The sequence below is a fragment of the Gymnoscopelus microlampas genome (genome assembly GCF_963454915.1).
Source record: "Gymnoscopelus microlampas genome assembly, chromosome: 13".
Taxonomy (NCBI): domain Eukaryota; kingdom Metazoa; phylum Chordata; class Actinopteri; order Myctophiformes; family Myctophidae; genus Gymnoscopelus; species Gymnoscopelus microlampas.
In genome coordinates this window covers 1,551,991-1,566,411 of record NC_139950.1, presented here as the reverse complement: position 1 = coordinate 1,566,411, position 14,421 = coordinate 1,551,991, and the positions used below count along the sequence as shown (strand labels likewise).

Genomic DNA, 14,421 nt, shown 5'->3' with positions numbered 1-14,421 from the left:
AACGTTGAAGACCCCTGTTCTATTCGGTTCTGTACACTCTCAGAGTTTATCTCAGGATTTCAGTGTATGCAGCTATTAAAGGTATCGTGATGTGTTTTTGGGCAAGTATAAGATTCTGTATATCTGGTTTAGGGCTGTTTCTCCTTTTGTTCATTGTAATTCTGAATATGTTGCTTTCTCTTACAGATCCTTCCAACCAAACTCTCCTAAACAAACAAACAAACAAACAAACAACCCCCCCCCCCCCCCCCCCCCCCCCACCCCACACCTTTCTCTTAGTGTGTGTGTTTGTGTTTGTGTGTGTGTGTGTGTGTGTGTGTGTGTGTGTGTGTGTGTGTGTGTGTGTGTGTGTTTACCCTTGTTTGTCTTATCATTGTCTTTGTCTGTTATTTGTTGTTACCCGTCACCATGAGTGATCCAAAAGCCATGGTTACGGAACTTGAAAGGAGTTTAAATGCCGCAAAAGCGGCAGCTGTGGCCAGAAGTCTAAATGCCTTGATTCCTCCAGAGTCACAATGGAGAGCACCACCAACTCCAGCGAAGAAGGCAAAGGCACCTGGACCAACCGTAAGGTGGAAAAAGAGAGACAGCAATAGAAATGTCATCCCTGCCAGGATCAACCAGAAATCAGGGTCAGTATTGTTATACCATTAACTCATTTAGACCTGAGGCCGATTATAAAATCCACTTTAAAATTTCAAAAGCTTTTGCGATCCACCCATCTGACCACTTAACCCGGCAGCCTATCTCAGCTGCCATGTTCAGTGGTCATATGTGTGGATCGCGTACATTTTCAGACCATGTGAAGTGTCCACTTGACTTTGGGCAAGACACTGAACCCCTAACTGCTCCTGATGAGCAGATTGGTGCCTTGCTTTGCCGTCTGTGTTGATGTGTGTGAATCTAATAAACATTGAAAATCACTGTGGATATAACAACATTTACCTTGATAAGGCTTCCTTTAAAAAAGATGTCCTGAGAGCCTTGCCAATGGACAGCTAGACATTTTTTTTAATCAACCTACAGCAATCATTCCTATTTGATTGCATATTCATAGGCGACTGAACTGTCCACGTTATGGTTTGGGAAAAGTCTAATAGTCCTCATGATAATAACCAGGCTGACACTAGTGTTACAGCAAATAGGATAGTGTAGTTATATAGTTAGTTATAGTTTTTACAATTCATGCATTTAGCAGATGCTCTTAATCCAGAGCGACGTGCCATTTTTGGCTGGTTGAAGACCAATCATGCTGCGGCATTCTAGACAATTTGGAAAGGCTTAAGTGCACATGCCAGGCCAGTGAGTAAATGTTGAGGAGAGAGTAAATGTTGATGACAGTGTTTTTTTTTTCCTGTTGTAGCTGGTCCAAGTCGGAAGGCTCATCCAGGTGGTTGCAGTCAGAAACCTGTTCCTCCCAACGATTTTCCTGACACTAATGCTGAGGTCTCCTTTGCTCCAAATGCCGTTGGTGTGTATTTCATTAGTGCAAAGCAATATGTTCATGATATATTCTAATAATCTGTCAATGAGTTTGAATGTTAATTATATGTTTGTATTGCACATTTACCAGAATAAATGTGCAACTAACCTTTTCACAGCCATTATTATACTTTTTATATTGTAAATGTAAAACATAACCTAATGTTGTTTTTCAATATCCCATACTATCTTAACAGAGCGTTTCATACAAGAGCTCCAGCACTCCCTGAGCGTTGCATCGGCTGACATCGAGGAAGCACCAACCCCAGCTCCTCTCCAGGCTTCCTCCGACTGGAGTACGCGGAACCACTCTCTTTTAGAGAGATGGCGGGCAGAGAGACCCTGGCTGATTAACCGCGTTGCAGCGAGGGCACATGTAGGCACACACATGTGCCAACAGTGTGCCATCAGTCCAGCTGCTGTCTGCTGTCATGGCTGTGAACCACGGCCATTCCTGTGTGCCGAATGTGACATCAAAACGCACACAGACACTAGAAACGTGATGCACAACAGGGATGCCATGAATGCAGGGTTCTTCCAGCCTTTGCCTCCAACCACCTGCATTGTAGATGAGGCTCATTGCCGTTGTGGTAAGTTCTTGTTTGTGAGTACACCATATCATATCCTCTCTGACTGATTAATCTCATTACTTTGACCACTAAACAATGCATTTTTTTGTCCTGTCTTACGGTCATGGAATCTTTTTAACCTTTCTCACTCTTCTTTCAGTCTCTTCAAGTGGTTCCAGCAATCGTAATGTTCTATTTCCTATTGGACACAAATGATCTTTTTCAGAGTGCTTTGTACCTGTGCGGATACCTGCAAATATCTGTGGTTGTGCATCGGAGGCATTGAGGGTCAACCCAGGAAAGGTTGTTGCTGTGATCACAATGGATGGTAAGGATTTTTTTTTTTTTTAAAGCATCTTAAAAATATATTTTTACTTGGTATTTTTACTTACCCACAAGGCTTGTCATAGGTGTATTTATGAAATCAAACGTATGCCTATTGACTAATTTATGCCATGCTAGGGTTTACATTACAGTGTGCGTGTCTTTGATTTTCTAGGGCGATATGATCTCAGCATGCCTGACCTGAGTTGCGAGTCATGCCAAGCCACTTGGACTGCTGGAGTGGACGATCTCATTTGCAGTAACTGCTGGCCTGCTACACTTAATTTCGCAACAGTTTATGCCACAGATAGCCCAGGCGTTTCGGGCCATATTTTGATGGAATCGTGCACTTTACGATAAAAGCATGAAATTTGGCACACAGTTAGAGCATGCCATAAGGAACATTTTTGGCTATAGGGCCATCGCAGATTTGTCCTGTGGTAACCATGGCAGCCATTTTCCAAAATGGCCTCCATCTGCTGTTATTTTACCAATAACTCAGGTGCTAGACCACCTAGGATCTTGATTCTGGTGACTAATCCTACATTTTCAAGTGTGAGGAATACACTGGTACTATTTAGAATTGTCCTGTGGTAACTATGGCAGCCATTTTTCAAAATGGCCACCACCTGCTGTCATTTTACCAATAACTCAGGTGCTAGACGACCTAGGATCTAGATTCTGGTGACTAATCCTACATTTTCAAGGATGAGGAATACAGTGGTACTATTCACAACATGCTAGTAACTACCTAACTAACTACAGTACATGAGAAGGCTGATACTCGCGTCATATTACACCTAGAAGATGCTATGAAGGAAGGGTATAGCAAGGTGACAATACGCACAGTAGACACGGATGTGCTGGTCCTGGCAGTAACGTCAGCCCAACACCTCCACTTGACTGAGCTGTGGGTTGCTTTTGGAACTGGGAAAAGTTCCTTAGCTGCTACCCCATACAAAATAGATGACTGGATGGAGCCTCTGGAGCGATTTGTGGTATTGCTCTATGACCGCACAAGCGGCCAGGCATCAGTGAATCAGCCACGGAAGCAGCTATTCACCCAGAAGGGTAGAACAATTGATGGACTCCCCCCAACACGAGCTGCACTGATTCAACATACAAAGAGGGCAGCCTACCAAGCTGGCCACTGCTGGGGGCAGGTGATGGTTGCAGCCCCTGAACTCCCATCCCCAGGTGAATGTGGGTGGAAGAGGAAGGAGACAGGTGAATACAAATAATTTAATCCACTTCTTTACACTTGTAAACCCGTGATCTGACAATAAAGCTGATTCTAATTTTGACAGGAGGATGGGAAGTGCACTGGACCACACAGAAGCGAGCCTGGCCTGTCGAGAACTCCTCCGCTGTGGTTGCAAAAAGGGATGCAGTGGACAATGCAGATGTGTTAAGGCAGCACTTCAGTGTACTGCCCTTTGCTACTGTGGTGGACTGTGCAACTAACATTGTGTAGATTATCTGGCTTTATTGAATAGACCCCTTAACAGACGACGTCACACTGATAAGAACCAGTCTGCGCGGAACCAGTATGCGCGCAATGAAACCCATTCTATCAGGTCTCGCTAGGACGCGCCTCACTAGCCAACACACAAGAGGGGGTTGGGGTGTGCTGAAACCAGCGCACCCCAAAACAACAGGTTGAGAATTGATTGCGTGAAACAATCACCTGTGCGTCCAGTCTCAATGTTGGTAAACAAATAATTGGTCTATATGCCATTAGGCTATGACTCATGAGTACTCTGCCTTTGTTGTGTCTTATAGTCCATTGAAAATAATTATGCAATACTACTACTAATAAAAGAAACATTCTTGACTCTCATGTGTCAGTTTGAAAACATGTACTGTACTACACCATTATATATTTTGATGGGTTTACTATTATTTAATTAACTGAATGCCAGATATATGTAGTTAGGTAGTAGCATGTTGTAAATAGTACCGCTGTATTCCTCATCCTTGAAAATGTAGGATTAGTCACCATAATCAAGATCCTAGGTGGTCTAGCACGTGAGTTATTGGTAAAATGACAGCAGGTGGCGGCCATTTTGGAAAATGGCTGCCATGGTTACCACAGGACAAATCTAAATAGTACCACTGTATTCCTCATCCTTGAAAATGTAGGATTAGTCACCAGAATCAAGATCCTAGGTGGTCTAGAACCTGAGTTATTGGTAAAATAACAGCAGGTGGTGGCCATTTTGGAAAATGGCTGCCATGGTTACCACAGGAAAAATCTGCGATGGCCCTATAGCCAAAAATGTTCCTTATGGCATGCTCTAACTGTGTGCCAAATTTCATGCTTTTATCGTAAAGTGCACGATTCCATCAAAATATGGCCCGAAACGCCTGGGCTAAGATATATTTTTCTCATTTGAGAAAATGAAGATGGCTGCACCAGGACTGTCCTGCCAGGCATTTTTAAGAATGCTTGATCAGCGAACTGTTCACTTTGGCCGTGTGAGTATTTAATTTAGTTAGCCAACAGTATATATTTTTTCTTTTTGTCATGTGCATTGAATTTGTTTCTTATTTATTGCCTGCCCATTATAAACTGTTGATATCCTTATTTTGAAATAGACAGGGAAGATCTCAACAGATGCCTTCCAGAAGAGCTACTTTCAGTGGGAAGTTGTACAGTTTGAGCCACATCACTGTCTCGCCAATATCAGAAGGTAATGATATCAGTGATGTTCTTTAAGATTTTTAATATTACATGTGGCAGTATTTTACGTGTATGAGACAACATTTGTTTTCTTGTCTTTGATTCTTTGTCATTGTAGGCCGTTAAAGGTCTTCAAAGCCAACAGCAGAACCTGGAATCCCTAAAGGTGGAATTAGCAGTGTCAGAGAGCCAGTTGGAGGATTGGGTGAAGGAGTGGGCAGAAGGTGAGGAATTGATTATTGTTAATGCACATATTATTTGCTCACAGCTTTAAAAGTTATAAGTCAAAACTTAAAATCGAACGGGTAACCAGTGAAGACAGCTAAGATGGGGGTGATATGGTCACGTTACCTGGAGTTCACTGACATTGGGTTCCTAATCCTTGTGTCTTATACTGTGGTTTTGTACCCACCTATTTCCTCTCTTCTGCAGCACCAACAACTACTGCTGATGAGCCTGATGCCTTGGCCAATAGGATAGAGATGCTGGTGCTTGGGCTCAAAAGGAGGTCTCAGCGTCTGCATAAAGACACTGACGGAACAAAAGCTCGTGCCAGGATCCTTCGACAGATGAGGAAGGAGAAGGAGATCCTAGCTTCTGTTGTAGAACAGTACAACAGGTTGGTTCCTAGGGCAGAACACCTGAGCATGGATACCATCCTATCTGTTGATACGGCGTGGCCATGGCAGCTTCATCACAGTGGTATGTACACTAGTCTGTTGACTGCTTCCAACAAATCTGACCCATAATTCCACATAATATACACACTTGCTTGTTACTTGCGCCTGTGAAGCAGCGCAAGTACTGTATTCAGGGTCGTCATGTCGAAAGGAGTACACAACATATACACAACGTATATTAGTTATATAGTAGTATATTAGTTATATAGTAAGTATATTAGTTATATAGTAGTATATTAGTTATATAGTAGTATATTAGTTATATAGTTAGTTATATAGTAGTGTATTAGTTATATAGTAGTATATTAGTTATATAGTAGTGTATTAGTTATATAGTAGTGTATTAGTTATATAGTAGTGTATTAGTTATATAGTAGTGTATTAGTTATATAGTAAGTATATTAGTTATATAGTAGTATATTAGTTATATAGTAGTATATTAGTTATATAGTAGTGTATTAGTTATATAGTAGTATATTAGTTATATAGTAGTGTATTAGTTATATAGTAGTGTATTAGTTATATACTAGTATATTAGTTATATAGTAGAATATTAGTTATATAGTAGTATATTAGTTATATAGTAGTGTATTAGTTATATAGTAGTGTATTAGTTATATAGTAAGTGTATTAGTTATATAGTAGTATATTAGTTATATAGTAGTATATTAGTTATATAGTAGTGTATTAGTTATATAGTAGTGTATTAGTTATATAGTAGTGTATTAGTTATATAGTAAGTATATTAGTTATATAGTAGTATATTAGTTATATAGTAGCATATTAGTTATATAGTAGCATATTAGTTATATAGTAGCATATTAGTTATATAGTAGTGTATTAGTTATATAGTAGTATATTAGTTATATAGTAGTGTATTAGTTATATAGTAGTGTATTAGTTATATAGTAGTGTATTAGTTATATAGTAGTATATTAGTTATATAGTAGTATATTAGTTATATAGTAGTGTATTAGTTATATACTAGTATATTAGTTATATAGTAGAATATTAGTTATATAGTAGAATATTAGTTATATAGTAGTATATTAGTTATATAGTAGTGTATTAGTTATATAGTAGTGTATTAGTTATATAGTAAGTGTATTAGTTATATAGTAGTATATTAGTTATATAGTAGTGTATTAGTTATATAGTAGTGTATTAGTTATATAGTAAGTATATTAGTTATATAGTAGTGTATTAGTTATATAGTAGTGTATTAGTTATATAGTAGTGTATTAGTTATATAGTAGTGTATTAGTTATATAGTAGTGTATTAGTTATATAGTAGTATATTAGTTATATAGTAGTGTATTAGTTATATAGTAGTGTATTAGTTATATAGTAGTGTATTAGTTATATAGTAGAGTATTAGTTATATAGTAGTATATTAGTTATATAGTAGTATATTAGTTATATAGTAGTATATTAGTTATATAGTAAGTATATTAGTTATATAGTAGTATATTAGTTATATAGTAGTATATTAGTTATATAGTAGTGTATTAGTTATATACTAGTACATTAGTTATATAGTAGTATATTAGTTATATAGTAAGTATATTAGTTATATAGTAAGTATATTAGTTATATAGTAGTATATTAGTTATATAGTAGTATATTAGTTATATAGTAGTATATTAGTTATATTATTAGTTATATAGTAGTATATTAGTTATATAGTAGTGTATTAGTTATATAGTAGTGTATTAGTTATATACTAGTGTATTAGTTATATAGTAGAATATTAGTTATATAGTAGAATATTAGTTATATAGTAGTATATTAGTTATATCGTAGTATATTAGTTATATAGTAGTATATTAGTTATATAGTAAGTATATTAGTTATATAGTAGTATATTAGTTATATAGTAGTGTATTAGTTATATAGTAGTGTATTAGTTATATAGTAGTGTATTAGTTATATAGTAAGTATATTAGTTATATAGTAGTGTATTAGTTATATAGTAGTGTATTAGTTATATAGTAGAATATTAGTTATATAGTAGTATATTAGTTATATAGTAGTATATTAGTTATATAGTAAGTATATTAGTTATATAGTAGTATATTAGTTATATAGTAGTATATTAGTTATATAGTAAGTATATTAGTTATATAGTAGTATATTAGTTATATAGTAGTATATTAGTTATATATATATACAGAGATATAATTATTATATATATATATATAGTCTCATCCGCCATCGTCCTAGTATTTTATAGGCACTATGCACATATGTCACGTGAAGTCAAACCAATCAAATTAAGCTTCGGCACTGGCATGAACAAATAGGCATAGGATTCATGACATCACTATTATGTCATGAATACAAAGAGAGATGATATATATACATTGTAAAATATATTAATTCACATTGATGACTAACGTTTAATGCAGATAAGGTCAGATGCTCAAACTGGACATCTGGGCACACGAGTTTCTAGACATCAGGCACACCGGATGAGACGCTCTGAGACGCTCCGCTCTGAGACGCTCTGCTCTGCTCCGCTCTGAGACGCTCTGCTCTGAGACGCTCCGCTCTGAGACGCTCTGCTCCGCTCCACTCTGAGACGCTCTGCTCTGAGACGCTCTGCTCTGAGACGCTCCGCTCTGAGACGCTCTGCTCCGCTCCGCTCTGAGACGCTCTGAGATGCTCTGCTCCACTCCGCTCTGAGACGCTCCGCTCTGAGACGCTTCGCTCTGCTCTGAGACGCTCTGATCTGAGACGCTCTGCTCCGCTCCGCTCTGAGACACTCCGCTCTGAGACGCTCCGCTCTGAGACTGCTCCGCTCTGAGACGCTCTGCTCTGAGACGTTCTGAGACGCTCTGCTCTGAGACGCTCCGCTCTGAGACGCTCCGCTCTGAGACGCTCTGCTCCGCTCTGCTCTGAGACGCTCTGCTCCGCTCCGCTCTGAGACTGCTCTGCTCTGAGACTGCTCTGCTCTGAGACGCTCTGCTCTGAGACGCTCCGCTCTGAGACGCTCCGCTCTGAGACGCTCTGCTCTGAGACGCTCCGCTCTGAGACGCTCTGCTCCACTCCGCTCTGAGACGCTCCGCTCTGCTTTGAGACGCTCCGCTCTGAGACGCTCTGCTCCGCTCCGTTCTGAGATGCTCCGCTCTGCTCTGAGACGCTCTGCTCCGCTCCGCTCTGAGACGTTCTGAGACGCTCCGCTCTGAGACGCTCTGCTCCGCTCTGAGACGCTCTGCTCTGAGACGCTCCGCTCTGAGACGCTCTGCTCCGCTCCACTCTGAGACGCTCTGCTCTGAGACGCTCCGCTCAGCTCTGCTCTGAGACGCTCTGCTCTGAGACGCTCCGCTCTGAGACGCTCTGCTCCGTTCCGCTCTGAGACGCTCCGCTCCGCTCTGAGATGCTCCGCTCTGAGACGCTCTGCTCCACTCCGCTCTGAGACGCTCCGCTCTGAGATGCTCCGCTCCGCTCTGAGACGCTCTGCTCTGAGACGCTCCGCTCTGCTCTGAGACGCTCTGATCTGAGACGCTCTGCTCCGCTCCGCTCTGAGACGCTCCGCTCTGAGACGCTCCGCTCTGAGACTGCTCCGCTCTGAGACGCTCTGAGACGCTCCGCTCTGAGACGCTCCGCTCTGAGACTGCTCCGCTCTGAGACGCTCTGAGACGCTCCGCTCTGAGACGCTCTGCTCCGCTCCGCTCTGAGACGCTCTGCTCTGAGACGCTCCGCTCTGAGACTGCTCCGCTCTGAGACGCTCTGCTCTGAGACGCTCTGAGACGCTCTGCTCTGAGATGCTCCGCTCTGAGACGCTCCGCTCTGAGACGCTCTGCTCTGCTCCGCTCTGAGACGCTCTGCTCTGAGACGCTCCGCTCTGAGACGCTCTGCTCCGCTCCACTCTGAGACGCTCTGCTCTGAGACGCTCTGCTCTGAGACGCTCCGCTCTGAGACGCTCTGCTCCGCTCCGCTCTGAGACGCTCTGAGATGCTCTGCTCCACTCCGCTCTGAGACGCTCCGCTCTGAGACGCTCCGCTCTGAGACTGCTCTGCTCTGAGACTGCTCTGCTCTGAGACGCTCTGCTCTGAGACGCTCCGCTCTGAGACGCTCCGCTCTGAGACGCTCTGCTCCGCTCCGCTCTGAGACGCTCTGCTCCGCTCCGCTCTGAGACGCTCCGCTCTGCTCTGAGACGCTCCGCTCTGAGACGCTCTGCTCCGCTCCGTTCTGAGATGCTCCGCTCTGCTCTGAGACGCTCTGCTCCGCTCCGCTCTGAGACGTTCTGAGACGCTCCGCTCTGAGACGCTCTGCTCCGCTCTGAGACGCTCTGCTCTGAGACGCTCCGCTCTGAGACGCTCTGCTCCGCTCCACTCTGAGACGCTCTGCTCTGAGACGCTCCGCTCAGCTCTGCTCTGAGACGCTCCGCTCTGAGACGCTCTGCTCCGTTCCGCTCTGAGACGCTCTGCTCCGCTCCGCTCTGAGATGCTCCGCTCTGAGACGCTCTGCTCCACTCCGCTCTGAGACGCTCCGCTCTGAGATGCTCCGCTCCGCTCCGCTCCGCTCCGCTCCGCTCTGAGACGCTCTGCTCTGAGACGCTCCGCTCTGCTCTGCTCCGCTCCGCTCTGCTCCGCTCCGCTCTGAGACGCTCCGCTCTGAGACTGCTCCGCTCTGAGACGCTCTGCTCCGCTCCGCTCTGAGACGCTCTGCTCCGCTCCGCTCTGAGACGCTCTGCTCTGAGACGCTCCGCTCTGAGACTGCTCCGCTCTGAGACGCTCTGCTCTGAGACGCTCTGAGACGCTCTGCTCTGAGATGCTCCGCTCTGAGACGCTCCGCTCTGAGACGCTCTGCTCTGCTCCGCTCTGCTCCGCTCTGCTCTGAGACGCTCCGCTCTGAGACGCTCTGCTCCGCTCCACTCTGAGACGCTCTGCTCTGAGACGCTCCGCTCCGTTCTGCTCTGAGACGCTCTGCTCTGAGACGCTCCGCTCTGAGACGCTCTGCTCCGCTCCGCTCTGAGACGCTCTGAGATGCTCTGCTCCACTCCGCTCTGAGACGCTCCGCTCTGAGACGCTCCGCTCCGCTCCGCTCTGAGACGCTCTGCTCTGAGACGCTCCGCTCTGAGACGCTTCGCTCTGCTCTGAGACGCTCTGATCTGAGACGCTCTGCTCCGCTCCGCTCTGAGACGCTCCGCTCTGAGACTGCTCCGCTCTGAGACGCTCTGCTCTGAGACGTTCTGAGACGCTCTGCTCTGAGACGCTCCGCTCTGAGACGCTCTGCTCCGCTCTGCTCTGAGACGCTCTGCTCCGCTCTGAGACTGCTCTGCTCTGAGACTGCTCTGCTCTGAGACGCTCTGCTCTGAGACGCTCCGCTCTGAGACGCTCCGCTCTGAGACGCTCTGCTCTGAGACGCTCCGCTCTGAGACGCTCTGCTCCGCTCCGCTCTGAGACGCTCTGCTCAGCTCTGCTCTGAGACGCTCCGCTCTGAGACGCTCTGCTCCGTTCCGCTCTGAGACGCTCTGCTCCGCTCCGCTCTGAGATGCTCCGCTCTGAGACGCTCTGCTCCACTCCGCTCTGAGACGCTCCGCTCTGAGATGCTCCGCTCCGCTCCGCTCCGCTCTGAGACGCTCTGCTCTGAGACGCTCCGCTCTGCTCTGCTCCGCTCTGCTCTGCTCCGCTCCGCTCTGCTCCGCTCCGCTCTGAGACGCTCCGCTCTGAGACGCTCCGCTCTGAGACTGCTCCGCTCTGAGACGCTCTGCTCCGCTCCGCTCTGAGACGCTCTGCTCCGCTCCGCTCTGAGACGCTCTGCTCTGAGACGCTCCGCTCTGAGACTGCTCCGCTCTGAGACGCTCTGCTCTGAGACGCTCTGAGACGCTCTGCTCTGAGATGCTCCGCTCTGAGACGCTCCGCTCTGAGACGCTCTGCTCTGCTCCGCTCTGCTCCGCTCTGCTCTGAGACGCTCCGCTCTGAGACGCTCTGCTCCGCTCCACTCTGAGACGCTCTGCTCTGAGACGCTCCGCTCCGTTCTGCTCTGAGACGCTCTGCTCTGAGACGCTCCGCTCTGAGACGCTCTGCTCCGCTCCGCTCTGAGACGCTCTGAGATGCTCTGCTCCACTCCGCTCTGAGACGCTCCGCTCTGAGACGCTCCGCTCTGAGACGCTCCGCTCCGCTCCGCTCCGCTCCGCTCTGAGACGCTCTGCTCTGAGACGCTTCGCTCTGCTCTGAGACGCTCTGATCTGAGACGCTCTGCTCCGCTCCGAGACGCTCCGCTCTGAGACGCTCCGCTCTGAGACTGCTCCGCTCTGAGACGCTCTGCTCTGAGACGTTCTGAGACGCTCTGCTCTGAGACGCTCCGCTCTGAGACGCTCTGCTCCGCTCTGCTCCGCTCTGCTCTGAGACGCTCTGAGACTGCTCTGCTCTGAGACTGCTCTGCTCTGAGACGCTCTGCTCTGAGACGCTCCGCTCTGAGACGATCCGCTCTGAGACGCTCTGCTCTGAGACGCTCCGCTCTGAGACGCTCTGCTCCGCTCCGCTCTGAGACGCTCTGCTCCGCTCCGCTCTGAGACGCTCTGCTCCGCTCCGCTCTGAGACGCTCCGCTCTGCTCTGAGACGCTCCGCTCTGAGACGCTCTGCTCCGCTCCGTTCTGAGATGCTCCGCTCTGCTCTGAGACGCTCTGCTCCGCTCCGCTCTGAGACGTTCTGAGACGCTCCGCTCTGAGACGCTCCGCTCTGAGACGCTCTGCTCCGCTCTGAGACGCTCTGCTCTGAGACGCTCCGCTCTGAGACGCTCTGCTCCGCTCCACTCTGAGACGCTCTGCTCTGAGACGCTCCGCTCAGCTCTGCTCTGAGACGCTCTGCTCTGAGACGCTCCGCTCTGAGACGCTCTGCTCCGTTCCGCTCTGAGACGCTCTGCTCCGCTCCGCTCTGAGATGCTCCGCTCTGAGACGCTCTGCTCCACTCCGCTCTGAGACGCTCCGCTCTGAGATGCTCCGCTCCGCTCTGAGACGCTCTGCTCTGAGACGCTCCGCTCTGCTCTGAGACGCTCTGATCTGAGACGCTCTGCTCCGCTCCGCTCTGAGACGCTCCGCTCTGAGACGCTCCGCTCTGAGACTGCTCCGCTCTGAGACGCTCCGCTCTGAGACGCTCTGCTCCGCTCCGCTCTGAGACGCTCTGCTCTGAGACGCTCCGCTCTGAGACTGCTCCGCTCTGAGACGCTCTGCTCTGAGACGCTCTGAGACGCTCTGCTCTGAGATGCTCCGCTCTGAGACGCTCCGCTCTGAGACGCTCTGCTCCGCTCTGAGACGCTCTGCTCTGAGACGCTCCGCTCTGAGACGCTCTGCTCCGCTCCACTCTGAGACGCTCTGCTTTGAGACGCTCCGCTCCGCTCTGCTTTGAGACGCTCCGCTCCGCTCTGCTCTGAGACGCTCTGTTCTGAGACGCTCCGCTCTGAGACGCTCTGCTCCGCTCCGCTCTGAGACGCTCTGAGATGCTCTGCTCCACTCCGCTCTGAGACGCTCCGCTCTGAGACGCTCTGCTCCGCTCCGCTCCGCTCTGAGACGCTCTGCTCTGAGACGCTCCGCTCTGAGACGCTTCGCTCTGCTCTGAGACGCTCTGATCTGAGACGCTCTGCTCCGCTCCTTTCTGAGACGCTCCGCTCTGAGACGCTCCGCTCTGAGACTGCTCCGCTCTGAGACGCTCTGCTCTGAGACGTTCTGAGTCTAAGTAAAGTATTTTCTATTGCTATTGGTGCTAAAGTTATGCTTACTGTAAACATTGATGTCACTGATGGTTTAGTAAATGGTGCTAGAGGATTTGTTGAACATATTGATTTCAATAGACAACTGCAAGATGTTCATGCCATACTTGTAAAGTTTGAAGATGTTTTTGTTGGAGTAAATGCCAAATCCAGAAGTGTTTACAAAAACAATTACCCAAATGCTGTTCCTATTTTCAAATATGAATCAATACTTTATCATGGAAGGCATAAGGCTGTATCAACTAGAAGAATTCAATTTCCTTTGTCATTAGCATGGGCTTTAACAATTCATAAAGTTCAAGGTCTGACTGTAAATAAAATTCTTGTATCTATGAAAGGATCACGTTTTAATACCGGACAAGCTTATGTAGCATTCAGTAGAGTGAAGAATTTGAATGACTTGTATATAACAGACTTCAACCAATAGAAAATCAAGGTAAACATACATGTACAAAAGGAAATGAAGAAATTACTTGAAACATCCCTCAGAATATCATCTCCGACTTAATTTTTTCTACGACCATTAACACAAACCTTGAAAATTGGATTATTAAATGTTAATGGTTACTTACAACATTTAGATGACATAAGGTCAGATCACAACATACAAATGTTAGATATTATTGCTTTGACTGAAACACATTTAAAAAGTGATCATTGTTTTTCTACCATGGAATTATCAGGATTGAACTATAACATTTTGAGAAAAGATAGATTAAAAGCAAAAGGAGGTGGCTTAATGTTTTTAACTACAAAAAGTTATGAGATACACAAAGAAGAATTAATTTTGGATAATGATTGGTCTAAAACCTTAGAATATTTAAGCATTGTTTTACATTTTGGTATGAAACTTCGTATAATCCTTATTTACAGAGAATCAAAGATGAAATTTAACATTTTTAAGAACACAATGACATCAATGTTAAAAAATATATCTACAACACAAACTCTCATTCTTGGAGATTTT

The 14,421-nt window shown here is 46.0% G+C and overlaps 1 protein-coding gene across 1 annotated transcript; it reads left to right on the top strand.

Moving 5' to 3' along the window:
* Positions 1 to 407: 407 nt before the first annotated feature.
* LOC311058126 (uncharacterized protein) lies at positions 408 to 2,580 on the top strand (the record flags this gene model as incomplete). Its single annotated transcript, XM_084075437.1, has 5 exons — positions 408 to 632; positions 1,364 to 1,471; positions 1,680 to 2,072; positions 2,278 to 2,379; positions 2,567 to 2,580. The coding sequence occupies exons 1-5, from the start codon at positions 599 to 601 to the stop codon at positions 2,578 to 2,580; spliced, it is 651 nt and encodes a 216-aa protein (XP_083931563.1). The 5' UTR covers positions 408 to 598.
* Positions 2,581 to 14,421: the final 11,841 nt, after the last annotated feature.